The 27,764-nt window shown below is 50.9% G+C and overlaps 13 protein-coding genes across 13 annotated transcripts; 7 read left to right on the forward strand and 6 right to left on the reverse strand.

The window, feature by feature from the left end:
* Window positions 1-285: 285 nt before the first annotated feature.
* Window positions 286-3,109, forward strand: GGI43DRAFT_199582 (C2H2-type zinc finger protein). Its single transcript, XM_083200049.1, has 2 exons — window positions 286-1,099; window positions 1,180-3,109. The coding sequence occupies exons 1-2, from the start codon at window positions 600-602 to the stop codon at window positions 2,837-2,839; spliced, it is 2,160 nt and encodes a 719-aa protein (XP_083056993.1). The 5' UTR covers window positions 286-599; the 3' UTR covers window positions 2,840-3,109.
* A 379-nt stretch (window positions 3,110-3,488) lies between these two features.
* GGI43DRAFT_199608 (uncharacterized protein) lies at window positions 3,489-5,052 on the reverse strand. Its single transcript, XM_083200050.1, has one exon. The coding sequence runs from the start codon at window positions 4,887-4,889 to the stop codon at window positions 3,936-3,938; it is 954 nt and encodes a 317-aa protein (XP_083056994.1). The 5' UTR covers window positions 4,890-5,052; the 3' UTR covers window positions 3,489-3,935.
* Window positions 5,053-5,369: 317 nt separating this feature from the next.
* On the forward strand, window positions 5,370-7,414 carry GGI43DRAFT_414359 (Zinc/iron permease). Its single transcript, XM_083207029.1, has 3 exons — window positions 5,370-5,634; window positions 5,708-5,866; window positions 5,932-7,414. Exons 1-3 carry the CDS (start codon window positions 5,601-5,603, stop codon window positions 7,107-7,109), a joined length of 1,371 nt encoding a protein of 456 aa, XP_083056995.1. The 5' UTR covers window positions 5,370-5,600; the 3' UTR covers window positions 7,110-7,414.
* A 935-nt stretch (window positions 7,415-8,349) lies between these two features.
* Window positions 8,350-8,928, forward strand: GGI43DRAFT_387078 (uncharacterized protein; the record flags this gene model as incomplete). The annotated part of the gene is made up of 3 exons (XM_083203879.1): window positions 8,350-8,380; window positions 8,445-8,684; window positions 8,843-8,928. The coding sequence occupies 3 exons, from the start codon at window positions 8,350-8,352 to the stop codon at window positions 8,926-8,928; spliced, it is 357 nt and encodes a 118-aa protein (XP_083056996.1).
* Window positions 8,929-9,920: 992 nt separating this feature from the next.
* Window positions 9,921-10,391, forward strand: GGI43DRAFT_387079 (uncharacterized protein; the record flags this gene model as incomplete). The annotated part of the gene is made up of 1 exon (XM_083203880.1): window positions 9,921-10,391. The coding sequence occupies one exon, from the start codon at window positions 9,921-9,923 to the stop codon at window positions 10,389-10,391; it is 471 nt and encodes a 156-aa protein (XP_083056997.1).
* Window positions 10,392-11,383: 992 nt separating this feature from the next.
* GGI43DRAFT_199673 (Ctr copper transporter family-domain-containing protein) lies at window positions 11,384-12,561 on the forward strand. Its single transcript, XM_083200051.1, has 3 exons — window positions 11,384-11,584; window positions 11,646-12,133; window positions 12,192-12,561. Exons 1-3 carry the CDS (start codon window positions 11,468-11,470, stop codon window positions 12,238-12,240), a joined length of 654 nt encoding a protein of 217 aa, XP_083056998.1. The 5' UTR covers window positions 11,384-11,467; the 3' UTR covers window positions 12,241-12,561.
* On the reverse strand, window positions 12,372-14,710 carry GGI43DRAFT_199686 (transcription factor domain-containing protein). The gene has a single exon (XM_083200052.1). The coding sequence runs from the start codon at window positions 14,548-14,550 to the stop codon at window positions 12,739-12,741; it is 1,812 nt and encodes a 603-aa protein (XP_083056999.1). The 5' UTR covers window positions 14,551-14,710; the 3' UTR covers window positions 12,372-12,738.
* A 719-nt stretch (window positions 14,711-15,429) lies between these two features.
* Window positions 15,430-16,557, reverse strand: GGI43DRAFT_425148 (uncharacterized protein; the record flags this gene model as incomplete). The annotated part of the gene is made up of 3 exons (XM_083208473.1): window positions 15,430-15,917; window positions 15,957-16,326; window positions 16,390-16,557. The coding sequence occupies 3 exons, from the start codon at window positions 16,555-16,557 to the stop codon at window positions 15,430-15,432; spliced, it is 1,026 nt and encodes a 341-aa protein (XP_083057000.1).
* Window positions 16,558-16,770: 213 nt separating this feature from the next.
* GGI43DRAFT_200154 (uncharacterized protein) lies at window positions 16,771-17,826 on the forward strand. Its single transcript, XM_083200056.1, has one exon. It carries the CDS (start codon window positions 16,962-16,964, stop codon window positions 17,601-17,603), a length of 642 nt encoding a protein of 213 aa, XP_083057001.1. The 5' UTR covers window positions 16,771-16,961; the 3' UTR covers window positions 17,604-17,826.
* GGI43DRAFT_199729 (ENTH domain-containing protein) lies at window positions 17,790-20,103 on the reverse strand. Its single transcript, XM_083200055.1, has 4 exons — window positions 19,662-20,103; window positions 19,562-19,593; window positions 19,424-19,503; window positions 17,790-19,357 (listed from the first exon to the last, which is right to left on the reverse strand). The coding sequence occupies exons 1-4, from the start codon at window positions 19,741-19,743 to the stop codon at window positions 17,977-17,979; spliced, it is 1,575 nt and encodes a 524-aa protein (XP_083057002.1). The 5' UTR covers window positions 19,744-20,103; the 3' UTR covers window positions 17,790-17,976.
* A 1,063-nt stretch (window positions 20,104-21,166) lies between these two features.
* Window positions 21,167-22,359, forward strand: GGI43DRAFT_414374 (peptidylprolyl isomerase). The gene is made up of 5 exons (XM_083207030.1): window positions 21,167-21,310; window positions 21,369-21,433; window positions 21,703-21,872; window positions 21,935-22,041; window positions 22,101-22,359. Exons 1-5 carry the CDS (start codon window positions 21,300-21,302, stop codon window positions 22,282-22,284), a joined length of 537 nt encoding a protein of 178 aa, XP_083057003.1. The 5' UTR covers window positions 21,167-21,299; the 3' UTR covers window positions 22,285-22,359.
* Window positions 22,360-22,475: 116 nt separating this feature from the next.
* GGI43DRAFT_199725 (DNA-directed RNA polymerase III subunit C34) lies at window positions 22,476-24,171 on the reverse strand. The gene is made up of 2 exons (XM_083200054.1): window positions 23,785-24,171; window positions 22,476-23,692 (listed from the first exon to the last, which is right to left on the reverse strand). Exons 1-2 carry the CDS (start codon window positions 24,063-24,065, stop codon window positions 22,774-22,776), a joined length of 1,200 nt encoding a protein of 399 aa, XP_083057004.1. The 5' UTR covers window positions 24,066-24,171; the 3' UTR covers window positions 22,476-22,773.
* Window positions 24,172-24,617: 446 nt separating this feature from the next.
* Window positions 24,618-27,477, reverse strand: GGI43DRAFT_199723 (histone deacetylase RPD3). The gene is made up of 4 exons (XM_083200053.1): window positions 27,085-27,477; window positions 26,692-26,992; window positions 26,061-26,602; window positions 24,618-25,999 (listed from the first exon to the last, which is right to left on the reverse strand). The coding sequence occupies exons 1-4, from the start codon at window positions 27,277-27,279 to the stop codon at window positions 24,956-24,958; spliced, it is 2,082 nt and encodes a 693-aa protein (XP_083057005.1). The 5' UTR covers window positions 27,280-27,477; the 3' UTR covers window positions 24,618-24,955.
* Between the last annotated feature and the right edge of the window lie 287 nt (window positions 27,478-27,764).

The following is a 27,764-nucleotide window of genomic DNA, read 5'->3' on the forward strand; positions in this document are numbered from 1 at the left end:
TCCTGAAGCTTTGGCTGCCCTTTTCTTTTGCCTTTCTGCTCCGGACTGCAAAAGCTACAGCCCACAAGCTTTCTGGCCAGTCTCCCTTGCAACCTTAGCTGGCCCCTTGTCCTTCCTGACCTTCCGCCTCCGCCTCCCTTGCTGACCTCAAACAAACCACCCCCACCACCTTTTTTCCCCCTCCCCCTCGGCCCTACTTCAGCCTTCTGCCCATGACCTTGGCTCTCCGCAGCATCTTACAACTACAAACCACCAACAACACCAAGAACCATCTTCTGTCGATTCCTTCCGAACCGGATCGATCTATATGCTGGCTGCTGTCCAGATCACCCGCCAAGCTGCCATCTCGCCCGGTTTCTTCCTCGCCGGATGCTGGTCGCCGTTTCAGCAGCCTCGCTTTGCCTCTCTGCCCTGACGGTACCCGCAGAAACTCCATAGCCCGGCCTCTTGCGTAATCGGTCTGTGTTGGATCGCCTCCTCCTGCAACCTCCCCTCCTCCCAACATCAAGGCACGGCACGGCACTGCGGACGACTTTGCACATCTGCCGAACGCTCTGTGACATCCATCGACATCTTTTGGTCGCCTCGCTGCGCCCATCATGGCGGCTGCCTTTCGCCCCGTCAACACCCCACTCGCAGCGGAAATTTCCAGGCAAGACATGATGTCTCCGAAGAACTCATCTCCCCGTCCTAGCACGGCACCACAGGCACAGCTGCAGCCTTCACACTCGTCTGATGATGGCAAGACGCCCACTCGAGCCACCTTCAACAGCATCAACATGACGAGCCAGAGACCCCTGCCAACAAGCCCGTTTTCTCCAGTGGCATCGGCTACTGAATCCACCGAGAACGGCCTACACCGAGATGGCTCTCAGCGCTCTACCAGGTCACCGAAACGAAACTCACTGGACGTAGACATGGACGAGTCGGATGGAGAGACCGGTACCATTGATGATGGCGCTGGCTCCGATGCTGAGAGCGTAAATGCCGATGGAACAAGATCAAGCAAGAAAAAGAAGTCTCAGCGGTTCTATTGCACTGACTACCCACCTTGCAATCTAAGCTTTACACGAAGCGAGCACTTGGCAAGGCACATCCGGTATGTTTATGGACGCCCAAAGCTTCTTATTCTTTTCTCTTCTTTATTTAGATTACTGGTTTGGCTAACGATTTTGACAGAAAGCATACTGGCGAGCGACCTTTCCAGTGCCACTGTTCCAGGAGATTCTCGAGATTGGACAATCTGAGGCAGCATGCCCAAACTGTTCACGTCAACGAAGACATTCCGATCGACTCTCTTGCGGCTACTGGATCAAGATTCCAACGCCAGATCAGGACTGACAGAGTTCGCCAAGCTGGTAACAGGGCGAGAGCCTCTACTGGTGGCAGTGCTGGCGGCCCAGTCCGAGGACATTCCAAGTCTCTTTCGACCTCGAGTATCTCTAGCATAAATTCCGTGGGATCGGCCTACAGCGCCCAGAACGACCCTCGGCGACGCCCGCCCCCGCTTGTTATGGCTGCTGATCCCCGCTCAAGGCTGTCGCTTGAATCGTATCGCAGCAGCACTGATAGTACCTTTTCATACCGACCTCAGTCTCCAGGAGATTTCAGCACGCCCACGTCTGCTACCTTCTCAACGGCCCAGAGTAGCCCACGATGGAGCGCCGGCGTGGTTTCTCCATCATCCTCACACTCGCGATCTCAAAGCATGTACTCCATGGGTGCGCGGACTCCTGGCCGCCGGTTGAGCGTTCCATCGGGCACCACTCCCTTCCAGTTTGGTCAGGCTCAGATGCCGGGCCGCGGGCCGGGGCCGATGCTTGTCAATAGCTCCAACACCGGGGCCCTCTCGTCTCCGAATGCAAACTTGGTTTCCTCGCCAACCACTTCGACATCTGGGTATTCTTCTGGCCGTAGAGAGTCGGTGGCGAGCAGCACCGGCGACGACTCATGGCGACGGCGAACCTGGCATCCTGATAGCCGTAGCTTCAGCGGCACTGCCCAGCTGAATGCTGTCCTCAGCCAATCAGTGCGGCCAAACCCTCCGCCACCAATTGCGAACCCCAGCAACCCTCAATCTAACCTTCGCCTCCCTGGTATCGAGTCCTTTGATCCTCTCCCTCGGTCAGCTACTCCACCAAGGCGTAATGGGTCACCAATGGCGGTCGACTCCGAGCTTGCTCATCGACCACCTGTAATGGAGGCTATTCAGCCTGACGAGAGGCGAAATCTCAACATGTACGACGTTAGCCTTCAGCGCGGCCTGGGCCGTCTTGATATAGGGCACAAGACCCCCCCTCGGGACAGTGCGGGAATGTGGGCGTCCGAGGTCCATAAAGCGGTTCAAAACCAAATGGACCATGCACGTATGAACCAGCCAACTGTTCGATTCGAAGAGCAGCCGCGCCCGAGCCACCAGGTGCCGCCATCGGCCGTCCCGAGCAGATCCTTTCATCAGCATACCATGTCAGCTCCCGCCCTAGCTTCGGTCAGAGAAGGCAAGGGACACGGGTGGTACCAAGGATCTTCTGCGGCTGCCCAAGATGCGCGAAACCCTCATGTCGAGCGAATGGTACACCCCAACTTCACTGGCTTTGCTGGATTCCCGGCTCGAGAACAGCCACCTCAAGAGCAGCGACAGCAGCAGCCACAGGTCCACTACCATCAGCAGCCACCGCCGCTCCAGCAGCAGTCGCAACAGCAACAGCAATCCCATTATCATCAGCAGCAGCAACGCCAACAACAGGATCGCTCTAACAATCCCGATTCCTTGAGGCGGCTCGAGGCCTTGGTAGCCGTTGCCACCAGCGAGGGCTCTAATACCGCCGCTGCCTATTAAACCGGCTGATTTCCCTTGATGGCCCTTGAGAGAGGAACAGCGGCTTGGTATTTGGCATGTTTTTGCTGCTTCCCTAATATCATTATCACACGAAACGTCTTACCGCCTTTGGCTCTGTATCCCTTCATCTGAACCAAGGCTTTGGGTTGTGACTTTTGGTGTTACCAAGCGCTGTTTGCTATGTCCTTCTACTTGATAATATCCTTTTTAACCTACTTATCCATCTCTGGAGAGAACTATTGAAAATGACCATGATGTAAGTCGCCGCTGGCTACTTGGCATTTTGTCTTTTGTCCATCACTCAGTCTCTACTCAAGCATTGACTTCAAGTTTTTTTTATTCACTGTATTTCCTATATCATGAATGACCCATAATGGACCTTGGGCTGCAGCACACAGCATGCTATTTGCTTTTTGATCCTTTTATTTTTATCTGCTTTCTTCCAATTTCAGTGTCTTATTCAATACCGCCACTCTCTCGTCTTGTCTGGATTCCTTGCAGTTTCCTTAATGGGCGTTTATCTGCGAATTTGTGGCGAAAATGGCTGTATTTTTTTTCTTCTTTATTACGGGAGGAGCTTTGCTGAACGATATGATATCTTTTGCCTGTTTACGAAATGGATTGGATATGGCGTCTATACGCAGCCAACGCCATCTGAGTTGCACACGCGAATCTGACTGGGAGGCAATAAGTCTTCACAGCGCTAGGCTACGGCCACATTAACACCAGGAGATCTGGGTTTAACGAATTGATACCCTTTTAGCTTTGACTGGGTTTGGAACAGTGCCGCATCCGTTTTTTCTCACAATACTTTCTTTTTGTGTTTTTTGTGTTCCTCTCAATGATACTCGGTGTCTTTTGGATAGTCGTAACTTGTCTTTAGATTCAATGCATGCTAGGTGTACTGGAGATCAAATTGGATTTGTAACATGACACAAATTGCACAGTGCTTTGAGAGATGGTGACAATGTAGAGTAAGAAGATACTAACGTTGCTATTTTACTGCAGTTATTCCGCCCTTGATATTTTACCCTACAAGCTAGTCGTTACCAGGCAGAAGCTCACCTCATTAACACAAGCCATGCCAGCCTCAAATTCATTGTTTGCCCGCTTTATAGAGGTTCTTGATGGTAACATCAAATTGCTCTGGCCGACGGCCCAGCAACTGCTCCAACGAAGACGATACATACGATGTCTCTCCAGCACGAATGGCATCCCACGCAGTTGCCCAAGTCTGTGCAAGAGGAGTACATCCAAACTTTGTAAGAACCTGCGGCTGTGTGGCATACTCATCCACAGCAACCTCTCGAATTTTCAAATCTCTCCCTGCCACAGTTGAGAGCAATTTGACAGTATCAGCGAGAGACCATTCACGAGGTCCGGTCAGGGCAACAAGCTTGTTCTTCCAGGAGAAAGCTGCTGGGTCCTGAACATACTGAGCAATCAGATTTGCCGAGGCTTCGCCTAGCTCATCTCGCTTGGCCCAGCTTATACCAGGGCCGGAGCCGTTGTGAGGAATACGAATCTCAGTGGTCGTGGGGTCATTCAGATCCAGGAAAGCGGTGTAAATAGGGAACGACTCATGGTAGAGGCCCTCACGGATGGCAGTCCAAGAGAAGCTAGGATCCTGAGCAGCTAGTTTGCGCAGATGCGCCTCCGAGTCGAGATGGGCGCCCATGACCTCTGCTAGTGTGGTGTCCTTGTCTGGCAGGGCAAAGGCGAGGGACGAGTAGAAGATGTGCTTGACGCCAGCTCTGTGAGCGGCATCCAAAGCTGGAATTTGCAGTGATGTGCGGTACTCGTGGACATGGCTGGGGTAGGAGATGAGGAACAGGATGTCGATGTCTTTAAAGGCAGCTTCTAGCTCTGAGGGGGAGGCCTCGTACGAGGCTTGACGAAGCTGGACGCCTTGATCTTGATAGACTTGAGGAGTCTTATCTGGGTGGCGGCTGATGAGGACTGTGTTGGAAGGGGACACCTTGTTGAAGAGATGGGTGTAAGTGCTGGAGCCGAGACCGCCTGAGGCGGGGAAGATGCCGATGGTTGGCATGGTTTTGGTTTGGTTTGAGTGGTTGTGAATGGATAACTGGGTTTTGGCTTATTGAGAAAGCAAAGCTATTTAATGCGTTTCTGCTCAATGTCAGATATTACCAAGATGCTATTATAAATTACATCTATATTATAATTTACTCCGTACACATCATCGGGTTTAATCACTGTGGAGCTGACTCTATGACGAGATTCCATTGGTTCAAAGCACAATGACGTATGGATATATCGGAATTTAGCAATTCATCAATTTACGATAAGATAGAATACAGAATACATAGGACCAAAGAAGAGAATTGGAGACGAGAGTTGTGACAGGCATTAGCTACCTATGATTTGTTACTGCACTATTGAGCACTAAAACACTTCCCCTGGCCTAATTATAGGCAGGCAGATAGTATTAGCTAGGAACCTGTTTCAGTGGCATGCATACCTTCGGAGCTCGCGGACGTAAACGCGTCTGTTTCAGCCCCTCCAACCGAGGATTAGGCGCGAAGGGGCCTCTATGTGGCATATTAACTTCAACTTCTATTGCAATTTTAAACACATCTGGCCTTGTATCTTCTGTTGGATTGTTTCGCTCATGATATTATACGGACACTGCTTTTAGCACTACCACTTATTATTTGACGTTTCCGCTATCCGATGCTCTAGCGGGGTGTTAGTTCGAAGCGTTGACTTTCCAAGCGGTCCTCACCGAGAGACCTCGGATATGGATGGCGTTGCCGGCGAGGTGATGGCGAGAGGTAAGGAGGCATTCAACCGGTCTCCAGTCTGGACGTGGCAGTAGCTGATGCGATAGGCTTTGCTTTCTAATAGACGCCTGGGCGTCAATTCCATCAAGCCTGCTGCGTGCCGAGCTTCAGAGACGACAAAACGACGGCGAGAAGCCCCAATGCGGCGGACACAACTCGGGATGGTACGACACGGCCGCGCATGTATTTGCGCTGCTCCTGATTCTTGTCCTTAGCACACTTGGTGAGGCAGCCTGTGGCGATTCAAAATCTCAAAGGGGAGCTATGCTAATGAAGTTCTGCTACCAGCTTGCGGCCTTCCGCTTTTCTCACGGCGAGCAACAACAGGACATCGACAAAAGGAGATATTATTCTACAGCCAGCATGTCGGTACCGGCGTCCTCATTGCCACGGCCTTTGTACACCTTCTCCCGACCGCATTCTCATCCCTGACCGACCCATGTCTGCCGTACTTCTTCAGCAAGGGATACACTCCTTTGCCAGGACTCATTGCCATGATCTCCGCCCTGGTTGTCGTGGGAGTTGAGTCCTATTTGACCGCCCGGGGCGCAGGCCATTCGCATTCGCACGCGCACGCGCACGATTTCTGGGACGAGAACGATGAGGCTGAAGGCGATGCGCAGGAGCTGCATTTACCCAGAGAAAATCTGGCCGACAGACGAGCGCGCATGACGGGACGGCGAGCGGCGGATATGGATATTTCTCTGGGTAATTTGGAGGCATCGGAAGGCCTTATGGCCGGCGTTTCGCCCTTGCCGGAGTCGAGTCCGATGGTGCCACGGCGCAAGTCTACCGAGCACGGTGACGACGACGATGATCGAGAGTCCGACCTCGACTTGGATCTGGGGGAACTTGATCCTGCCCCTGCCGGTGGTAGCGCACAGAATGGCCAGTACTCTTCTCTTGCGAAGCCAAATGGCACCTCAGGCCGCCGCCACTCCCTAGACGGTAACCAGGTGCAGTCGCCAGAGGAGCAAAAGCGCCGGATGCTGCAGTGCCTGTTGCTGGAGGCGGGCATCCTCTTCCACAGTGTTTTCATAGGAATGGCAATATCTGTGGCTACGGGTCCAGCCTTTGTCGTGTTCCTGGTTGCCATTAGCTTCCACCAGTCGTTTGAAGGCATGGCCCTGGGAAGCCGAATCGCAGCCATCCAGTTCCCCAAGGGATCCATCCGTCCTTGGCTCATGGTTCTCGCCTACGGGACTACCACTCCCATAGGCCAGGCCATTGGCCTTGTTCTACAACAGAAGTGGGATCCGAGCAGTGCCACCGGCCTGGTGGTTGTGGGCACTACTAATGCCATCTCCTCGGGCCTGCTGGTGTATGCTGGCCTGGTCCAGTTGCTAGCAGAAGATTTCTTGACAGAGAAGAGCTATCGCATTTTGAAGGGCAAGAGGCGCGCGCAAGCCTACTTTTCAGTCGTGGCTGGCGCGGCGCTCATGGCAGCAGTGGGAGCGTTTGCTTAAAGACTTTGGTAGCGTCATGATTTATTCGTGTGTATATGCTTCTGCCAAAAAGAAAAGGGGTGGTGGAGAGTTTTCTCTTTTCGTATGTTGTGGCGAACATAAATTGGTCTTTTTTCCTCCTTTTTTTAATCGAATTTCCATGAAATATGTATACTACCGTGTTTAGGCGCTGGTGGAATAGGATGGGCAAGCTTCATATAGACTCTTTGTTTTCTCTCAGCATCTAGTTAGTTTTAGAAAGGGGAGCCTCGTTGGAACTTTGCAGGCAAATTTTATATTTTAGATTTTAATCATTTATTCATCAGCTCTCTTGTGCACCTTCATATTTGTCATTGTGCCTTTTGTATATCCTGTGCTATTTCCTTGGTATGTTATTGTAGTGAATTGTGTTTCCTCCTTTGCGCTTCGATTGGGAGTGTTCAAACATGATATAGAAGACAGCGGTGATGATAACAAGAGAGCGAGAAGATGAGCAAAAGTTTATATTGTAACTGATATTAATCATAAAGACATCATGGCCATGTAACGAACCTGCTTTGATGGCTGCTTGATAACTGCCCTTCAACAACAGCAAAACAGAAATCCCATTGTTCTTTCCCTATCTACTCTTTCGCTCTTGTTTGAACAAAATTTATCGCATTTCTAATGAAGATAAAGAAATCACAATGATTTATATAGATAATGAAAAAACAGTCGTGATTGAGAGCTATTAACCTCCTCTCAATCAAGGATGGTATTGATAGCTATATAGCTTCGGGGCAGTCACTTCCATTTCCTTACAGTATGCTTTACTTCTACTTTAGAGATACAGCGCAGTTTCAACCTCTTTATTTTTAAACGATCAGAGATGGGCGGTTGCCTTTCCACGCCCTCGAAGTCTTCAAGACGGCGACGACGGTCCAGGCCGTAAGTTCTTATCCCTTATAGCCATATGTGTTGTCTTTAGTAAAAGTGCATCAACTTATATCAGTTATGTACAGCGAATATAGATGTGCTCCAGTTCAATACGAGTATTACTACTCGGTCAGAGATGGCGAGACAGTCTTGGTGCGGCGCAGAGTTGGAGAGTCTCGACGCTATCGCCACTGTGGGACTGAGGACTCTTCTTCACTTGATATGAATCTCACATCTAGCCATCGTAGCCGACATCATAAGTCGAGCAGTCGGCGAAAACACAAAAAGAAGAGAAAGGGTGGATCCAGTAGCCATCACAAAAGCAAAAGTGGGAGAAGTAGCCGATATGGCAGCGGAAGTCATCGAAGCCATGGTAAGTGAAGACGCTAAATGTCAAAAATGAAAGATAAAGAAAGGATACTAACGAATGTCATTGTAAAGGGACTAGAAGTGCACGAGATGACGAGTGGGAAGCTGAAGATCGTCGAAATCAAGTCGCATTTTGGGCTAGAGAATCAACTCGGGGACATGATAGGGTAAGCTCTCAAGGAGTTTGTGTTCAAGAGAATCAAGACGGCTCTGGACACAATGAGAGTCCGGATGAGAATGTCTCCTCTCTTCATAATAATGACGACGGAGAGATTGATGATGGACCTGAAACCTCATCGGTGCCGAAAAAGAGTTAGACAACTGACAACGTCCTGGTTCTTTGGACAACCTCCAGAAAGATTCAGCAAGGGACTCGTCTGGACTGGTAGGACTCACTGAGAATGAAATGTCGGTGAGAATTCACCAAGCTACATAATAGGCGTCGGCATAAAGGCTAACATAGTAACCAGATACAAGTGTACAGCGTGAAGATGCCGAAGTCTTACAATCTTCGGTTTTCCACGCGGTGCCACGAGAAGAACTAGAAGCGACCTAGAACACGGAAAGACGATTCTTCTTTTAGAGCCACGAGGACAACGAGAAACAAGCCGAGACACACAAAGCTTGGTTGCCGAAGCGGGGATGGCCTGATTGATCCTTTGTTCTATTTCCAGGGCTTCTAGGATGAGGGAGAGGAATAGCTTCTGGACGGGAATTCGGGTCACACAAAATTTGGGTGATGATGGCATAGCACATGAGCGTTTGTTTGACTGTATGAGTAACATGACAATAGCGGATATGAATAAACTTGACATTTATTCAAGGAGCAATAGAGGAGTTTGGCAGCTTGTGGCATTGTTGAATAGGCGAATTGAGGGATTGTAATAGGTATTCGTGATTCACGGTGATGAAGTAGAGGCATCAACGAGTAACAATCACACAGAGAGTAGTAAACACGAGCTTTTCAACAGCAAAAAAATGTTATAAAGTGACATCTCCTAACTGGTATGAATCAGTCGTAAATAATACCCCATTCGCTTCAATACGTGAAGCAGCTTGTTATAGCTAGTCACCAGGCTAACTGCGCCTTTGTGCATGTGTACCATGAATCGGATAATAAAAAAAGGCAGTCAATAGCATGCCGTAGAAGCTCCGGAATAGAGGCAAATAGAGTCATCTTGGCGATTCTCTATTGTCGACAATGCATTATCGGCCTTGACAGCTGCCAGCCGTTTGGCAGAGTGACACAAATTGGCTATTGTTGTTTGTTTGTCGTCTACAATTAATTTTTCTCTTACCTACTCGCGAGCCAAGCCGATAGTTTCTGAAGAAGAAAAAGCAGAAAGAAAAGCAGAACCACGTTGGAAGAATCATCCTTTGACCTACATGCCACCAAAGGAGATTTAGCAGTAACTTCAGAAGATTCATCATATCCGCTTCCTGTAAACCCCTTTCTGACATTTACTCGCTTCTTTTCCCCCCATCTACTTGTTGTACTTGAAATGGGCTGCTGCTTCTCCAGCCAGGCATCAAATGCCAGTTCCCATCATGAGCAGGGGCAGGATACAGCTCCTCCACAGCAGTAAGCTTCGTTTTCTCTCTTTATTCTTCCCTTCTCTCTTCACTCCCTCTTATTTTATGGGTAACATCATAATATTGACTGCAGAAATCTCGATTAGGAACTCGCACCCCAACCTGGAAGGCCCCTTTGCCACCCATATGAGAGCGCCATTCGCCGAGCCAGTTGTGATACCAGAAAACGATCCCACCACCAACGAGGCCATAGCCCACAATGAGGCAGTTGAACAAAGATCACCCGAGTCCCCCGCTGTGGAGTCGTCTTCGTCGTTGGCTTCTGTCCAGCGTATGATGCAGGAGCCAATGCTGGAGCCAACTGTCTACGTGCCTCCCACTCGACCAAGAGAGCTGGAGGATGTTATTGTCCAGTCACCACGTGAAGCTGTTGAAGATCAATCCAGATCCTCGTCTTCGTCAAGCTCTAGCTCCAGCTCAGGCTAATACGACGACTTGGCGCATGCTGGGGAAATAATGATATCTGATATGCCTTCTAGTCCCGATGCTGGTTATTTTAAGAGACATTATGGGTGGGAAAGGGCTACGATGATAGTACAACAATGCACGCGAACAAAGGATAAAAGAAAGCAGGTCTAGGGTTCTGCAAACGTCTCCCCCTTTTTCGAGTGAAGGGAGAGATAGGTGGTAACACAATGGAATGGTTGGTGTTGGATGGGACATTTTCAGCTCCATGTCTCAGTTGGTACCATAGCGATAGTGAAAACGGTTCGATTCTTGGCTTACAAGGAACTATCCTGGAAGCTTCCTCATTAGGGCATTTATGCGAAGATTGAATAAAAAAATAAAAAATAAAAAAGCATCTCAAGAAATAAAAATGATATTCTCGGGTAAATGATTTATTAGATTAGAGAGAGATTGAGAAGGAAAATTCAAAAGATACGAGTAAAAACAGCACCAGAAGTGAAGCGATAGAAGAAAAGGCCCCCAGCCTGGCTCCTGCTCTGCCAATGCGGCGACTTTTGCAAAACTTGCTCAAACGCTCTCACAGGCTGCATGCACACGCTGAGGAGCCTTTTCTTTGATGCGACTCGCTACCAAGACCAGCTGCCAGTGGGGACGCAGGGGACTGCGCTGCAAAATGAATTCAGCTGCAAGTCATTTTATGCCGTGTATTTAAGCTGGCACAAATTCTCCGGGCTTAAGCTACTACTACCTCTGTATAGCTGCCGTCCATCTTTGGCAATTCGTCCCCTGCTTTTGTCCCTCTCGATCCTGCGTTGTGCTCCCCCGGTAAGCGGTGTGCCACTCGTTCGTTCGTTGAGCCAGCGTCCGTGCATGCTCTGGCCCCATGTATAAATAAGTACTGATCCTTCAGCAGTTGGCATCTGCCGAGATCTGAAAGGAATCCTCTTCTTCTTTTCCCTTCTCCAGGTCTCCATCTCTCTTTCTTCAGCTCAAGCTTTCTCTCTTCTCATCTCACCCAACGCATACGAAGATCTCTTTAATCTTCTCTCCTTCAGCAATATCCAAAGTTGTTGGTTCGACTCAAATCAGCCATCATGAATATGCCCACCGGCACCACGGCTTCTGGCTCCAGTCCCACTGGCAGCGCTAGGAACAGCTCTATGGGCGACATGGGAGACATGATGGGCATGGGAGGCACATGCCAAATCTCTGTGAGAATACGCCCAATCTTCCCCATCATATGAAAAGCAACATGAGCTGACCACATGGCAGATGCTCTGGAACTGGAACGTCATTGACGCCTGCTTCATCTCCGAGACCTGGCAGATCAAATCCAAGGGCATGTTTGCGGGTTCCTGCATCGGTGTGATCCTCCTCGTCATGGCCCTGGAGTTCCTCCGCCGCCTGTCCAAGGAGTACGACCGCTTCCTCATCAAGCAGCACACCGACAAGTTCCAGGAATCGCCTGCTCCTACCACCACCGCTGCGGCCACGCCTGCTGCTGCAACCGATGCCACCAAGACGGGACTCGAATCCGTCAACAGCCGCGAGGTGATTTGCCCTGTCGACACCGCCATGCCTCCCTTCCGCCCAAACGTGTTCCAGCAGGCCACCCGTGCTTTGATACACATGGTTCAGTTTGCTGTTGCATACTTTGTCATGCTGCTGGCCATGTACTACAACGGTTACTTCATCATCTGCATCTTCATCGGTGCTTACCTTGGCTCCTTCATCTTTGGATGGGAGACTCTCAGCGTAGGGTAAGCTTCTTTCTCATCTCAGTCGCCATTCACAGATCGCATGCTAACTTGCTTATAGCCCGAAGCAAACCAGTGCTGCCAACGAGGCTACCGTCTGCTGCGGCTAAGTGCAATCTCGGTACTCCTAGATACCGAGTGAGACGAGGAGCCGACCCCAACGCCACGCAGAATTCGCGTGCAGTGTTACCATCATGGATCAGGGTGACACACTGCTTGAGCACAAGGATGATTGCTGTGGTAAAGGAACGCATCGTTTTCGGCCAAGAGCCAAGTAACGAATGAATGAAAAGGGTTTTCAGGGGAAAATAATATGGGTAGCTTATATTTGCGCAATGACGGTTAATGATAGCTCATAGCTAGGTAGTTAAAAGGTTAAGGTTAAGGTTAAAGGTTAAATTAATGGAATTCAGATCGCAAAATCTTGTATAAACATTGACCTGATCTAAAACTCAACGTGCATTCTTTGATTCGAAACAGATCTCTTCGTATTTAATATCGAAACCGGCGAAGAAGCAGAACAGCCATCCGCAAATGATAGAAAGAACGCCCGTTGGTGGCCCCAGCAAACTTCAGCCATGAAAAGCAGCGGTATCTCTAGAAGGGTATCATAGCAACACAACTCCATGGCCTAGAATGTTCATGCATTGGGTGACATCCCAGCTCTCGTCCAGAGGTCGCATCGCCCAAACCTGCTCCATGATGTTCATGGCTTCCCTGAGCGTTCCAAACAGCTGCAGCCCACCGAGACGGGCCACCAAACTCTTGTATTTGAATTCATCTTCCGGAGGCGCTAGGCAGCCGGCAACACACAGAGGCCAGGCCACAGCCCCCAAACAGGTTCCCATTGGGAGATTGTACAGCAGTTCTGTTGTGGTAGAGACGACCGTGCTGATTTCCGGGCACGCGGGCTGCCAACCCGAGGTCACCGTGTTCAAGTAGATCAAGGCCGCATGCAGCCAGATGATGTTGTGAATGGCATATGAAGGCTGCTCGCCAAGAACCGGTACAGAAATGACGGTGGCTCGTGAATCGGCCGTCGGGCATGTTGTTTGAATGGCCAAGATGCCGCCCTTGATTGCTTCGCCCAAAATCTGGCCTCGTGATAAGAGCTCGTTGACGGACAAAGAGCCAGCCTGGCTTTGTGCCTTTTTCCAAGAGTGCAGTGACGCAATATCGCCAATGACCTGGATGACCCAGTTGTGCAGTCCACGGAACTCTTCCATGCGAAGACGTGTTTCTCCTAGGGTGCAGGGGCTCCATTCTGTGGTGCTACATGAGGGTATAATGGAGTTTTGATAGTTGTACAATCGAGGCGGGCATCCAAGCGACACGCTCGACAGCACGTCAATATAGAGCAGATTAGCTGTGAAGAATCTGCAGGCAGCCTGATTGGTGCTCCATGGCCGCTTCATGCACATTTCTGCCGGGGGCCAGTGCACGTTTACGAGGCCGTTTAGTAAATCGTCCCAGCCTTCTGGGTTGGGGAGGACCTGTCGGAACAGAGCAATAGCAGCGTCGAGATGCAGCTTCCAGTTTTCGCGATTGCCCGTGGCGACCTCGAAGATGAGCAGCTGGATGATGCTCTCCATGACGACCAGGCCTTCTTTCGGGTCCAGCTTGCGGCTGTGCAGCGAGCTGACCTCTTTTTGCAGCTCTCGCAGGCCCAGCTCCATCTGGTTCTGCAGGTTTGAATTCATCTGTCTCAAGCATTCGCCGTGCTCTGGTTCGCCATTGTTCAGGATCAATGCAAAGTAGTATGATGCGATGGACACTGTGATGTGGTATAGCGATTTGTTGGTCGACTGCAGCACGTCTAGAATCCACCCGCGACCACCCACAAGGATGTGAGGTCGGTAATGGGGAAAGAGATGCGGGAAGACATAGTCCAGATACATGCAGGCGTAGTGAATATCCGCCGATCGGTCAAACTGGGTAAGGCTCTGCTCATCCGATCCCACGAAGAAGGCCTGTGTGTGCCAGGGGGCTTCCGGCGGAGAAGTGGCGGCCGTGCTGCCTGATCCATGGCTGTTGGGTGACTCTTTGCTCGACGGCGCCGACGTGCTGGCATATCCACGCTCTGAATCGCCACCGGTTTTCCCTGCTGCTGCTCCATCTTCAGCATCGTCGTTGATGCTGACCTGCTGGGTGCCCGTCTCCAGCATCTCGAGATACTTGCGATCACGCCGCTGACTGGCCTGCTTCTTGACCTGCGATTTGACAAACTCGGTCATTTCCTTCTGCTTGATGCCGCCGTCCATCCAGTCGGGCTTCTCTCCGAAATGACAGGTGATCTCCAGGGCATCGCAGCCGGAGCATACCGGCTTGCGCTCATCGCACTTCTTGCGACGCAGCCGGCAGGTGTAGCACCCGGACTGCGACCGCACCTTGGACGACAGGAGATGCTTTATGGAAGACATTGTCTCGCCTCGCCTCGCCTTGCTGGACTCTTATTTGGTCTCTTTCTCTTGCGGTGCGCAGTATTTCTGTTGTTTCCTCCCACTTAAACGCCGATTGGCCACACTGCGACGATGAAACGAATGGTGCCGTGTCCGTGCTCCAGAGGCGCGATTAGTGAATGATTGGGTGCGTGCTGAGCTGTCTTGTGTTGTCCTGCGGTCGCGCAATCCAGACTTGTACGGCACGGGACGTCCAACAGCCTTGAGTGGAGGTTGAATGAAGATGGCCGTGGTTACTAATGCGAGATACGGGGGTTTCAGCTACTGAGCTAGCAGAGCATTAGCACCGTGGGCTAGCCGGCGCCATTGCACGGAGTACGGGGTACCTATAGTTATACGGGCGGCGGAGAATATGTCGGGCAAACAGACAGGAGAGGCTGCAAGGAGTGCATAAGGCTGAGGATGCGCCGCGGCATTCGCACAGTACGGAGCGCGATGTATTTCCCGATTTGGATGCTACCCTAAGAATAAGCCGCGGATGGCTTTCGAGGCTGATGTTGGCTATTTCAAGCCATTGCTTCGTATTCTTATAGTATGTAATCCATTCAACAGTAAAGTCTATCATGTAAATGAAAAACTAATTTATTAACCATGTGCAATTGACTGCGTTTGTTTCTAATTTTCTTGCTGATATCATTTTCCCGATGCGAAGGATTCCATTTCCCGAAAAGCAAATTACCTCCTTATCTTCCAAACAGAAGTTGCCTGTGATCCACACGATCTTCGTGTGTAAGGTAGTATAATTATAACCAAAAATTGTTGTCCAAAACCAGTCCCTATCACACATTACGTCTTAACCGCATCTCAATTCATCACCTTTTTTTAAAACAAAAGAAAAACTCATCCAGATTTCGAGGCTCCAAACAGCGTCTGTCTCCTCTCCAGCAATCCCAAGTCCCACCAACCTTCTATCCGCTGGAGAAGCGTCTTGCGCTTCGTCTTTCCAGTCACAGACATTGGGCTCGCAGGTGGCAAGCTCAAGTTTGATGATGACAGCGGAGTTGGAGGAATGGGTGGTGGCTTATTAGTTGCGAAAGCTGGTGGTAGTGGTGGTAACGGCGGCATCTCCTCAACCGGACGATTAATGCTTCGCATACGAGGCCGCTTCGTCTTCTTGGCTGCCGTGGGTGGCGGGGGGAAGTAAGGATGGGAGTCGTTGAGGACTTGAACGGGGATGTTCATGTCGAGATCCTCATCAGAGCTATCATACAGAGACCTCCGATCCTGATGCTGTGCGTTTGCCATTGCCATAGTCCCAAGGCTCCGGGCCTTGCGCAGCACATTTGGAGTCGGAGGCACCCCCGAGAAACCGTCACGGCAGCTATACCCTCATTCGAGGTCCATAGTTTTGCGAGGGCGGTCTGCGCCTCCCTTGACACGCTTCCACAGGCAGATGGCGGCGACAGCTGACATGAAGAATAAGATGGAGGTGGCAATGGAGAGGCCCCAGATGGCTTTGATCTCATAACAAGATGTCTTGCTGGGATCAACCCACTGGAAGACATCGGAAGACGAATGCTTGACGTTGGCAAAGAGCGAGTAGATGAAGTCGCCTGTGTTTCCCTTTTGGGGGAAAGCACTGCAATTGAGGTAGCTTACAGGCCTGCCAACGACACAAGCCACGACAATGGATGCGATGAAGCATAGTCCATCTGCAGCTGTAGCAATGAGGAGAGGAAGCATATGGTCCCAGTAAAGGATGTAAGAGATGATGATGTACACCATAGCCAGACATGCCTATTGTAGATGGTCAACCTTCAACGTCAACTACTCACACCAAAAGGGAAAACAAAAGCCTACCACAACCAGTGTGCCAATTAGAGCAGATGGAGTAGAAAAAGAAGTAGAGACCAGCTCTGCAACAAAGTTGCCCGTAAGACCAATAATTGTAATGAGAGACACTGCCTGCATAAGTCTCATTGCCGTAAACATTGCGCCCAAGGCGCCAAAGGCCGGCGGAGAACCCATATTGACACGACGTAGAGTTTGAATCGAGAGTTTGGGCCGAGTGCGCTTTGCCGTCTTGAGAGGGAAATGTTTAGAGTATTGCGGGATGGGAGACGGCGAAGCTGAAAAGGATGAAATTTTGCCGACGGGATATTCGACCAATAAAGGTCGAAAGGAAAGAAAAGAAAAGGAAAAAGGAAAAGAAAGGAGGGTTTATAAGAATTGGGGCTGTGGATCTCTTCAAGAGATCTTTATAGAGAGATGGATGAAGCTTGAAAGATATTTGGAGCTGGGGCAATAATATGAGAAAGAAGGGCGTTAAAATTCTGATGAAAGACAATAGTATCGTAGACTGTGAATTGAGAAAGAAAGACAGGAATAGTAACAAAGGAAACAGAAAAAGAAAAGGGAATAGCGTGTGATGAATGAATTGGTTATACAGAGGAAAGAGAGATCTAAACGCACAAAGGAGGCTCAAAGGACTCTTATATATTTCCCATCTCGTAAATTGCACCTACTATCCTCTGCCATTCTTCAAACGCCATACACGCGCGAAATCGGCATGGATCAAGCCATCAAACTGGTCCCATAACCTTTGCCGCAGTCAAGCGAGACAAAATAAGCGCGCCGCGTTTCAGGCCCATCCATCTAGATTTCCAAGATTCTTTCTCGCAAATCTCCCAGCAACTACAATTAGAATAGAAACTCGCTCCACCACCCTCATAAAAATATCCCCTGTCAAGTTTCAAGGTGAGCCCATTCAGCCGCCCTGCCAGCCAATAACAATACAGAGCTTTACTCTCAAATTCTCGGTTATTTCTGCATCGTTCATGGATCTCACCATGTTAAGCGCCGGATACCTGTTCGGTGAGCCGGAGGATCAAGCCCCACCAGCCGGACGATTGGATCGGAGCGCTCCGCTGGGCAAGATTCACTCGGCACCCCTGTATCCGGCATCGCGTTCCTGCATTCGCGCAGGCAAAAGAGTTGAGGCTCAGCTCGACGGATTGTTTTCACTTTACGAGGCGGCTGCATGGTCGGCCGCATGTTTTGTTGAGGCGGAATAAAAAGAGGGAACTGGTTTGGGCCAATCGACGACTTTTGTCGGCACAGCTGGCCGGGTTCACGGTATGGCATGAAACGCGAACAGCTAGACGATGCGCCGAGAAAACCGGTTTTTGTTCCCGCCTTCATGTACACGAATCATTCTGGTTATTCACGGCTACACTTTTGTTCAGCTGTTCCAAATTATTGCTCTCAAATTCATCAACACGTGCGCCGTGAACGCCTATCTAAAATCCCAGCTTCAGAAATGCTGCATCTCCATCGCTCGCGTTTGGGATGGTCTCGAACGCTGCTTTTTACCGACATGTTCCAGCCACCATCTCATATTATTTTATAACCTATTCCTCACCATACCCCCATCTCGCCTCTGCCTACTTATCCAAGCAAATCTCCAGAGGCGGAACCCCCCTGTGGAGCTGAAGAGGGGTTTGCTGCGGGTGCTCCCCAGATGCTAGCGCTGCTCTTCTCCTTAGCCAGTTGGCCCAGTGCTGGCCCAGAGGTGGGAGTGCTAGGCTTCTTGATGCCGACGCTGGCTTTGCCCCAGAGAGCACCGAATGCATCTCCGCCACCAGAGGCAGCTGCTTTGCCATTGGACTTGCTGGCAGGTTGCAGACTGGCAGTGGGAGTCATGGATGAAACAGATCCTCCAGTAGGTTGTGCCTGCACAGTACCAAAGTAATTGGGTCCTGTGGGTTGGAAGCCTGCAGGCTTCGCAGGCTGCACTGGAATGCTGAATGCCGAACCCGCTGCAGCAGGCGTGGCATTGGCGCTGCCGGCTGGTGAGATGGAAGCAATGTTGACCATCTGACTAATGCCAGCTTGCTGGGGAGCCGACAGGGGCTTTGGAGCAGCGAATTGGGTGCTTGAATAATTTGGCGAAGTTGGCGAAGTTGGAGATAGGGGCTGAGAGAAGCCGGCTGAAGGTGCTAAAGGTTGAGCTGCAGGCGCTGTGGGAGCGGCTTCTTGAAAGTCGTCGAATTCATCATCGTCATCGGCGGGAGCGGCGGCAGTGGAGCTGAGGGGAGCGAATCCGCCCAATCCTGAGCTGCTTGATGCGGCTGCTGGAGCAGCTGCAGCAGGCTCGTCAAATGAGAAGAGGTCCACCTCAGGTTCTTTCTGCTTGGGAGGCGGCGCCGTTGCCTTTTTGACCGGAGAGCGTTCTGCACTTCTGGTGGGACGAGAAGAACTGGCCGCGGGTCGCGCTCCCTCGTCATACTCGTCATACTCTTCGAATCGTTCTGATCGGTTTTGGGTATCGTGGAAATCGCTCGTTTGGCCACCGAAGCCGCCACCATCGCCATATACACCACCAGAGTATCCGCCATACTCCGTAGAGCCACCACCACCGCCATAGCCACCAGACTCACTGCCGAAGCCTCCAAAGCGACCGCTGCCGCCGCTTGAGAAGCCGCCCATACCCATACCTCCCTCAGAGCCAGTATACTTGTTCTTCGTTACTCGAGCCTTTTTGCGCTCGGAGCGAATCCGGTCAACGTCACCCAGGAGTTCAGCAAGTTCCTTGGCTCGGTTTCGTACGTTGATACCTTGATCTTTGCCATTCTGGTCAATGAAATGGAACTGGCGCAGCATTTTCAGAAGCGTAATGTGTCCGCGTGCATCGTCAACAACACGCTCCGAACCATGCTTGATGAGGAATTCGAGTAGTTGTAAACTCTTGTAGATTTGGCGCCACTCCTCTGCAGCCTTCTCCGTGAATCGACGATAGATCATTGGCATAATCTCATTGAGTTGTTGACTGCATCGGCGTTAGAATCCGGCAGATATGCATCCATCTGGGCGCAACGCGTGCGTGCGTACGTACTAATTGAATGTGCCGTTGGCAATCTCCTGCATCAGAGTGGACGATGCTCCCCATGGCTCGTTATTTGTCGCTTCTCGCACCTAACGCGCCGCAATCTTAGCAAACATGTTCCGTCGTATTGCCATGGCTAAAGCAAACCTTTGCTTCCATCTCGGTATAATTCATGACGGCTAATCGATCACCGGCGTTAGCATGAATCCCCTTTAAATTCCATTGGGCTGCGAAGAGAGCGTCATACCATTCTGCGCCTTCCGGAACCCGGCCTTGAGATCGTACAAGGTCAGGTTCGAGACGGTATTCTTCAAATCGTTAAAATCCATTGTGAATAGACCCAATCAGCAGAAAAAACGCGGCAGAGATGTCCAAGAGAAAGTGAAAGGCAGAGCCGGATGGGTGACGAGACTGTCGATGATGGTTGGAGCTACACGGTGTCGCCGAGCCTGGACACTTGGACACAAGCGCTGGGTCCACTAGCTCGGGCTGCTAACACGTTACGAAGACTCCGGGGGTCACGTGATGTAAGCTACTGGCTGTCGCAGTCAATTGAGGTTATTCAGTTGTCAAGGCTTAGGGAGCTGGCAACTACTGTCCTGGTGCATTAAGATTAGCATATCAGTTAAGGACTGTAACATGTTGTATAGCATCTTTTTGTGTTTTACTGGGCATAGAGGCACTCTTGGCTGAACATGTAGTCGATCCGTGCATTAAATGCCTACCCGCTTGACCGAGTTCCCCATTCTCTAGGCCTGCGATTGGATTATTAACATCGACCTGCGCCGGATCCGCGCAAAGACAGCCTGAGACTTCAGGCCAGAATGGCAGCAGTGCGCACTGGCGGTACTGACATCACCCAAAACTCTTCACCTTTCTGCGAGCTGTCCCATCACCCCCGGTACCCAGGCTACATTTTTTGCTTGGATCTTTTTGTGTAGAATCATCACTGTAATACGTTGACCTCCAAGGTATGCTTCTCTTTTTTTTTTGTCTCCTCTACGTGCTCCTCTCCCAATCCCTAGCACTCGCAACCCATTATCCCGCCTATGCAAATGGACCAGCGGCCATGGACATGCTTCAAGCAACAGGAAAAAAAATCTGCTCTTGTTGGGACAGTTTCAACCAATTGCGCGCCCCTCAGGAATTGCACCGCCTGGCGGGCTTGCCTCGGGCCTTTGAACCGGGTTTGGCCATTTGTTTGCTGGGAGCTGCGCACAATTCCAAACAATCAGCTTTCTTCTGGGCATGGGCCAAATGATAGGCGGAGCAGCTCCGCCCGCAGGAATAGGTTGGAAGGGCTTCATGCTTGGCTGTCCAATCATGGTGCGCCTCTGCCCACCGCCCACCTGCAGCACGGCGCACACCAAGTCACGTCAGCTCTCGGATGGCGATCGGGGCCAATGGGCCAATTGAGGCAGAACCGCGTCGAGTCCAGCCATTCCGACGGCTGCTGGGCTGTTTCGGGCCTCCAGAGCGAGCCTGGCGATCGCTGAGCCATGGCAGATGCGAGGGCCGAGCAATTGCTGCGCCAGAGCCATCAGCAACGCCGTGGGATCGAGCTCTGAAAGCTTGGGAGCTCCGAGCTTTGCCGCCCGCTAATTTGGCGGCGACGTCAAGCTGCCGCGTACCCTGGGCCAAAAACACGTGATCGGCTCCTCTCCTCGCACCCCACCGTCTCCCTTGTCCGCGGTTCTGATTGGCTGTTTTCTGTTACTAATGCTTTACCCCTCCAGCACAATTCAAAATGAGATCAGCTTTCTTCCAACCCCTCCTACCCCGCCATACCTTTTGCTCCCCCGGCTTAAGAACTTTCTCTCTCCCTCAACGCATTGCTGCTTCATCCACCTTTGCAACCACTCGATTCTATTCACAGCCAGCCAAAATGTCTAAAGTGTAAGTGCTATGTGAGCTTCTCCAAGAACATCAGCATCCTCTAACCCTACCAATGCAGTTTCTTCGACATCACCTGGAAGGGACCCGTCTTCAAGGACGGCAAGCCCACCGCTGAGATCAAGGGTGAGTTTATTCTTCCGAAACCCCCAATTCGCTAGCGCTGTCAATGGAAAGCTGCAAAGACAAAGTGAGGTGGTTGTGTTGAATCTCGAATCTCAAATCTTGACACACTGCTCTCCTCTCTCTTTGTTTAACCCTTTGTTTAATCCCTCTACCGCTTTGGCCGCGTCTGCTCTGGCATTGATTGGCTGCTTCTTTCCTTTCTCTCAATTATCACCTCACGTAGATGTAGCCATCCTTGAAACTTGGCACTAATACGTCTACGATAACAGAGCAGTCCGGTCGCATCAACTTCACCCTGTACGACGACGTTGTCCCCAAGACCACCGCCAACTTCAAGGCTCTCTGCACTGGTGAGAAGGGCTTCGGCTACAAGGGCTCATCTTTCCACCGAATCATCCCCAACTTCATGCTCCAGGGTGGTGACTTCACCCGCGGTAACGTATGGATTACCCGCCTAAAGAGAGAAAATGGGTAAAAGACAGTTGACTAACACCTTTCTAGGGTACCGGCGGTAAGTCCATCTACGGCGAGAAGTTTGCCGATGAGAACTTCCAGCTGAAGCACGACCGCCCCGGTCTGCTGTCCATGGCCAACGCTGGCCCCAACACGTAAGTTCATCTCAACCAATCGTCTTTGCGCGACATCGTCTAATTTACCATGAAAATAGCAACGGCTCACAGTTCTTCATCACCACCGTTGTCACCTCTTGGTTGAACGGCCGCCACGTCGTTTTCGGCGAGGTTGACGAGGCCTCCATGCCCATTGTTGTCGCTCTTGAGGCCACCGGCCGTGACGACGGCAAGGTCAAGTACGAGCCCCGCCCCACCATTGTCGACTGCGGTGCTCTGTAAGCTTGTGTAGTACGGCTACATGCTCTGCATGTCCATTTGGCGGCAGTCTGAGACCATGATTTTTTGTTGTGGCGGGATAAAAAAGAGGCTCAAAAGAGCGACTATATCGCTATATCCTTTAGCTAGTCATTAGGGTGCTGCAAAGCAGAACAAAAATACAAATACATTGCGTCGAATAATATGCCCATCTGTGACCTAAATAGACGAGGAATGCCAGCACGCTTCCTCCAAAGTAGGTACGCTTTACATATGTCATGTAAAAGCTTGTGAGAAGCTGCATGTGTTGAGTCTCAATACAATATGTATTTTTACGCTCAATCTTCTGCAATAGCCTATCTGCGGACCCATTATGCGCCAAGTGCCAAGTATAGAGAGATATATACATATTCCCAACAGATTGCTGCGAGGAATATCCCATGCCAAAATAAACTCCAAACAATGCAAATTGATATCTGATAAAATTTTATTCCCCCATCTCCCTCCAATCTCTTAAAAAATCTCATCCTTGCCCAGCCACTTTTTGAAATATTCACAATTGCTAGGCCCTACAGGACCGCCATCCTCGCATAGATCGAACACGGGGCACCGTCCGCAGGGCACCTCCGCCAATGGGCTGACGTACAGTTCCGGCCCGCCATCACGGCCCGAAGGGTCTTCGCGGCCGGCCCAGCTCTCGACGGACTGCTTGGCGATGCGCGAGACTCGATAGCCGACTTTGCCAGCGATGCGGACGGGCTCGACGAGGTTGTCCCAGACGAGGACATCGACGAGCTTCTTGACGTCGCCCTCAGACAGGATGGTGTTGTTGGTGATGCCGCTGGAGGAGAGGAGGCGGGCGATGTCGCGGACGGTCGGGTAGGCCGTGTAGCCGGCCGGTAAGGGCAAGAGAGCCGGTTCTCTGCGGGAAGACGAGGCGGGTTTGGGGGCAGGGGCTTTGCCTTCCATCTCGGAGGCGTCGCGCTTCTTGCCCTTGTTCGCATCTGCTGCTGCGAGGCCGCCCTTGATGACACCCTTCTTGGGAGCCTGTGTGGCTCCAGCTGCTGCTCTGGCTGTAGCGGCGCCGTGAGTGCTATGATAGCTGCTCTGGCGCTTGATAAAATCGAAGACGACTCGCTGCAGGTCCTCGATGAAGGCCTCGTCCAAATCCTGGTCTGTATACCAAGGCCCTCCGGTGGCGCGGTCGCTGGGCCGGATGGAGGCCTTGATGTACATCTTCTTGTTGGGGTGCTCGACGTTTTTGAAGGGCGCAATGAGGCCCTTTGCCTGCAGCTGCTTGATGGCGTTCTTGAGGACCGAGTCGTGCATGTTGAGGCGCTTCTGCAGCGTCTGCGTCCATATACCGTCGCCGCCGGAGTCGTCGATTAGGGAATATACCATGACTTGCTCGTCTGTCGTACATTGCTTATACCTGTAGTACGAACACACGGTTAGCAAAGCCATTTTCATCATAGGACACATGCAGATTTGAACCATGCATTGGGAATGGGGATATATCCTCACTTATGCGCCTCCTGCTTGTCTCGCCACTTCCACAGCACCTGTCCCGACGCCTCCCTCATGGTAATAAACAGTTTGTCATCGCTGAGCGACTGCACGACCCGCGCAAGCAGCAGCAGGTCCCGATTGGGAATCACCTCCATCCTGAGGAGGTCGTCCTGCGAAAACATGTCGCCTTCTTCCCTGCACCGGTCGTAGAGCAGCTCCTTGAGGACGGCCAGCTTCGCGGAGTCGGCATCGCTGCCATTGGCCCTCGAGGAGCCAGCAGCGACGGGGGCCGACATTGCGACGCTGCGGAGGGAGAATCTGTGAGCCTGCTTGAGGCTGGAGCGGTGGTTGAAATTTCGAGATGGTACGGGCTGTCGAAGGGCAAAGGTGCTGATGGTGGCAATGCAAAATAATAAAAATATAAAAGTATAAAAGTGACTGGCGTATATGAGTCACCAGGCAGCCTTCCTTCTTCCCTTCTTTTTATTCTTCTTCGTCTTCTCCCCTCTCAATGAGGCGTAGTCGATGGATTTGTTAGCGCTACATTGACTTGGGCGTCTTTGGACGATAGACTCCCTCTCTTCACTTTTCTTATCAGGTCAGGGCGATAGGCCCAAAGTGTGTACAGTTTCGATGGTGGGACACGAGCCGCCTTGCTACCTTTTTTTTCTGGACCTCTTTTTTTTTTGCCGTCAATAGCAAGAGGCTTAGTGGGTACCTTGCAGCAGCCTCGCATGCCGGAAGAATCTCGGTGTTGCTGGAGTGGGGAGCGAGGTGCATCACTCACTCAGATACCTAGATATTATTCTTGGTTGAATAGGTTAGAAGACAATTGTCTTTCGCGATGTTTGCAGCTATTTCATGATAGTGGTTTTCCAAGACGTATTTATTGAATTGGTTATAGAATTACTCTTTTGTACGCTATTGATATAGACTCCAAGCAAAAAGAAATAAGTAAAAATCAGCCAAACTTGATAAACAATAAAGAATTGAACAAGACATTAGCCTGGCGCTCAACAAATGGCTCGATATTGCCATCTGTTTTTTATGTGGCCTGCCAGTATCCCTTGCGCCGAAAACGCCTCTCTCGCCTGCCCACTGATCTACAACGTGAACTGCATCAACGTGAATTGGAGTTTCTCTGCTCCGTTTAAATCAAACCGAGGGTCTTGCTGCTCAGGGATGCTCAAGCAGGCGGTGTGCTGGCCTTCTTGGGCTCAGCTTCGTCCTTTTCTTGATCAACCTCCATTGCGTCTGCAGACTGTTCGGCCTTCTCTTTCGCCTCGGCTGATGCCTCAGGGGACTTTTCGGGCTCGGCTTCTGAAGGCTTTGATTCTTCTTCTTCGACAGCTGGTTTTTCAGTAGTAGCAGCATCAGTAGCATCAGCAGCAACTTCGCTAGCAGCTTCAGCTTCAACTTCAGCAGTAGCAGCAGCTTCGGTAGTGGCATCAGCGGCTGGCTCAGAATTCTCTTTTAAACTCTCTTTTGGCTTTTCTTCCGCTACGGGGCTCTTGCTGGGAACTCGTTCGGGAGCTGGTTCGGGTTCAACCTGCTCTTCCTTGATGGCCTTTTCTTCCTTAGGCTCCTCTTCGTCGGCCATGCCAACATCGCCATCATCATCTACCTTGTCTTTTTCTTTGTCGCTGTCCTTTTCTTGTTCACTTTCTTTCTCTGCCTCTTTATCTTTTTCAGGCTCACTGGGCTCAGCCTCTTTATCGACAGCCATCTTTTCTTGCTCGGCAGCAAAATCCTCGATGGTATCATCGTTCACATCGTGGGATTCCTCTGCGGCTGGCGCTTCAGGAGCATCGCCATTGGTGGCTTCGGCGGGGGAGTTGCGTTCGCTGTTATCTTCCTTGTCGCCTTTACGGTAATCGTTAAAGCTTCTCTTGTTGCCGTTAGCACGAGTGGCTCCGTTTGCGCGGGCCATTTCATCATCGTCGCTGGGTTCAAATTCATTTTCATGCTCGATACGCTTGTCCCAGCGATGTTCAGTCATTCGGACGTCTTTGTTTTCATCTTCGTCCATATCATCTAGCTCGGCCTCCTCTTCATCAGTCATGCCACCAAATGGTTTCCGAGGAACATCTTGCATCTGAACCGATGGGGCCGGGCCGGTGTGGCGGAGGTTATCAATGACAGCAGCAGTAATCTTCTCCAGATATTCTCTGCTGTTGGAATTCTCCATGTTGGATGACCTAACATTGAGCTCAAAATCGGGAGCATAATACTGGTAGTCAAATTAGCCCAAGACGCTCTAAATCATGACAAAAGGATAACATTGGACCAACCTCGTAATACTCGTTGTATGGAAGGGTCCGGTCCATCTCTTGACCAACCAGGACACCAGTCTCAAATGCCCACGTTCGGGCAACATTGCGCATGGTGTAGCCGCCTCCACCAAGAACCAAAGTAGGCAAGTTGAAGCTCTTGACGAAGTTGACACAGTTGGCGTGACCATCCATGCTCAGGTTGAAAGCACCCAGACGATCTCCAGACAGACTGTCTCCACCACATTGCAAGACGACAGCCTCGGGCTGGAAGTATTTCATGACGTTCTCAATGACGGGCTCGAAGATGGATTTGTACGAATCATCGGTGATACCGTCGCGGAGAGGGAAATTGACGGCGTAGTTCTTGCCCTGCCCAATGCCAATGTCGCGAAGCTCGCCGGTACCGGGGAAGTATTCACCATATTTGTGAAATGAAACGGTCATGACACGATCTGTGGTGTAGAAAGCCTCCTCAACGCCATCACCGTGGTGAACGTCAATGTCGATGTAGAGCACACGCTTCATAAACCGAAGGAGTTCGAGGATTCCGAGGACGATGTCTGCCAGCCAGTGGTTAGATTATACAGATTACACGATGATATGGATTCGATTCGCATGGGAATTTATATGAATGTATAAAAGAACGCACCATTCACGTAGCAGAAGCCACTGGCTTCGCACTTTTTCGCGTGATGTAGACCGCCAGCCCAGTTGATGGCGATATCGCACTTTTGTCGATTGAGACGCGCTGCGCCCTCCATACTGCCGCCGGCACTGATGCCGCAGAATTCGAAGAGGCCGTCGAAAACGGGGCAGTCATCGCCGACATTGTATTTTCCCTGCTCTCGCATGTAGCTGTCCATGTTGTCGGGGGTAACCTTTTGCAAGAAATCGATGTAATCGTCGGTATGGAACTGGGTCATTTCGCCGCGAGTAGCCGGTTTGGCGCGCTGTTGCATTGTCAGTATCCCATCGAAAATGGCATTGGGTACTGCCATTGTGACGAGGAGTCGCAATAACAAGAGGCTAATGGTTTACATACGTAAATCTCCATCTTCTGATACAGATTGTACTGCATAATCAGACTGTGGGCCAGACGAATTCGATGAGGTTTCATAGGATGGCCGGTGACGTAGGCATAGTTTCCAATGTCAGAATCGTAAAAGTAGGCGACTTTCTTCGGTGATGACCCATTAAGGGCCACCGAACCGAGTCCCGACATGGTGGTGTCGCCCATGTGGAAAAGTTGCAACGCTGAGCTGCTTTGCTTGTAAGAGTTGGAGAGGCGCCGGTTGGCAGGCTGTGGTTGATGCTACTCTGGATGGGGAAAAAGAGTAACAAAGAAATAGTAAAATCCAAAATCGGATGGAGCAGCAATGCGAGTGATTCGGTCAAAAGGATTTTCGCATAGCTGCGTTGGCGGCGAAGATGTGAAGCAAAGTTGAGTATGGTAGTAGCGGAAAGCCGATTAACTTTCGGCAAGGGAAGCGCGGCGGCCAAGAGAGGCTGCTGCAGCAGCTGGCGAACACACGCGGATAAATATTGGGGCGGCAAGGCTGCAAATCTCGGTCTGGTCCGCTAAACACGCTGGGAAAAGTTTGTCATCTGCGGCAGTGGCATCTGATTGGCCTGTCTATGCCGAAGAAAAGTAGCTGGGCAAGGCTTGCTGGGTACTAGTCCGTACTAACGTAAGCGTGGCCAATTGATCGGAACGTTCTGCAC

Source organism: Trichoderma evansii, assembly GCF_050947405.1.
Source record: "Trichoderma evansii strain SZMC 28006 chromosome Unknown GGI43scaffold_23, whole genome shotgun sequence".
In the NCBI taxonomy this organism is placed as follows: Eukaryota; Fungi; Ascomycota; class Sordariomycetes; order Hypocreales; family Hypocreaceae; genus Trichoderma; species Trichoderma evansii.

Bases quoted from the DNA above. Each gene is read 5' to 3' on its own strand.
- GGI43DRAFT_199686 (XM_083200052.1), bottom strand. From the start codon at position 14,550: ATGTCTTCCATAAAGCATCTCCTGTCGTCCAAGGTGCGGTCGCAGTCC.
- GGI43DRAFT_199729 (XM_083200055.1), bottom strand. From the start codon at position 19,743: ATGGATTTTAACGATTTGAAGAATACCGTCTCGAACCTGACCTTGTAC. The intron at 19,594-19,661 runs GTATGACGCTCT...GTGATCGATTAG, and splicing joins GTTCCGGAAGGCGCAGAATG to CCGTCATGAATTATACCGAG. The intron at 19,358-19,423 runs GTACGTACGCAC...ACGCCGATGCAG, and splicing joins GCCAACGGCACATTCAATTA to TCAACAACTCAATGAGATTA.
- GGI43DRAFT_199725 (XM_083200054.1), bottom strand. From the start codon at position 24,065: ATGTCGGCCCCCGTCGCTGCTGGCTCCTCGAGGGCCAATGGCAGCGAT. The intron at 23,693-23,784 runs GTGAGGATATAT...TTCGTACTACAG, and splicing joins GACAAGCAGGAGGCGCATAA to GTATAAGCAATGTACGACAG.
- GGI43DRAFT_414359 (XM_083207029.1), top strand. From the start codon at position 5,601: ATGGATGGCGTTGCCGGCGAGGTGATGGCGAGAG. The intron at 5,635-5,707 runs GTAAGGAGGCAT...GCTTTCTAATAG, and splicing joins CGGCGAGGTGATGGCGAGAG to ACGCCTGGGCGTCAATTCCA. The intron at 5,867-5,931 runs GTGAGGCAGCCT...TTCTGCTACCAG, and splicing joins TCTTGTCCTTAGCACACTTG to CTTGCGGCCTTCCGCTTTTC.
- GGI43DRAFT_199723 (XM_083200053.1), bottom strand. From the start codon at position 27,279: ATGGGCGACACCACCATGTCGGGACTCGGTTCGGTGGCCCTTAATGGG. The intron at 26,603-26,691 runs GTGCGTTCTTTT...ACTGGCTGGCAG, and splicing joins TGGCTTCTGCTACGTGAATG to ACATCGTCCTCGGAATCCTC. The intron at 26,000-26,060 runs GTTGGTCCAATG...TTTGACTACCAG, and splicing joins CATACAACGAGTATTACGAG to TATTATGCTCCCGATTTTGA.
- GGI43DRAFT_199608 (XM_083200050.1), bottom strand. From the start codon at position 4,889: ATGCCAACCATCGGCATCTTCCCCGCCTCAGGCGGTCTCGGCTCCAGC.
- GGI43DRAFT_199673 (XM_083200051.1), top strand. From the start codon at position 11,468: ATGAATATGCCCACCGGCACCACGGCTTCTGGCTCCAGTCCCACTGGC. The intron at 11,585-11,645 runs GTGAGAATACGC...ACCACATGGCAG, and splicing joins GAGGCACATGCCAAATCTCT to ATGCTCTGGAACTGGAACGT. The intron at 12,134-12,191 runs GTAAGCTTCTTT...ACTTGCTTATAG, and splicing joins TGGGAGACTCTCAGCGTAGG to CCCGAAGCAAACCAGTGCTG.
- GGI43DRAFT_200154 (XM_083200056.1), top strand. From the start codon at position 16,962: ATGAATTGGTTATACAGAGGAAAGAGAGATCTAAACGCACAAAGGAGG.
- GGI43DRAFT_199582 (XM_083200049.1), top strand. From the start codon at position 600: ATGGCGGCTGCCTTTCGCCCCGTCAACACCCCACTCGCAGCGGAAATT. The intron at 1,100-1,179 runs GTATGTTTATGG...CGATTTTGACAG, and splicing joins CACTTGGCAAGGCACATCCG to AAAGCATACTGGCGAGCGAC.
- GGI43DRAFT_414374 (XM_083207030.1), top strand. The intron at 21,434-21,702 runs GTGAGTTTATTC...CTACGATAACAG, and splicing joins GCCCACCGCTGAGATCAAGG to AGCAGTCCGGTCGCATCAAC. The intron at 22,042-22,100 runs GTAAGTTCATCT...CCATGAAAATAG, and splicing joins GCCAACGCTGGCCCCAACAC to CAACGGCTCACAGTTCTTCA.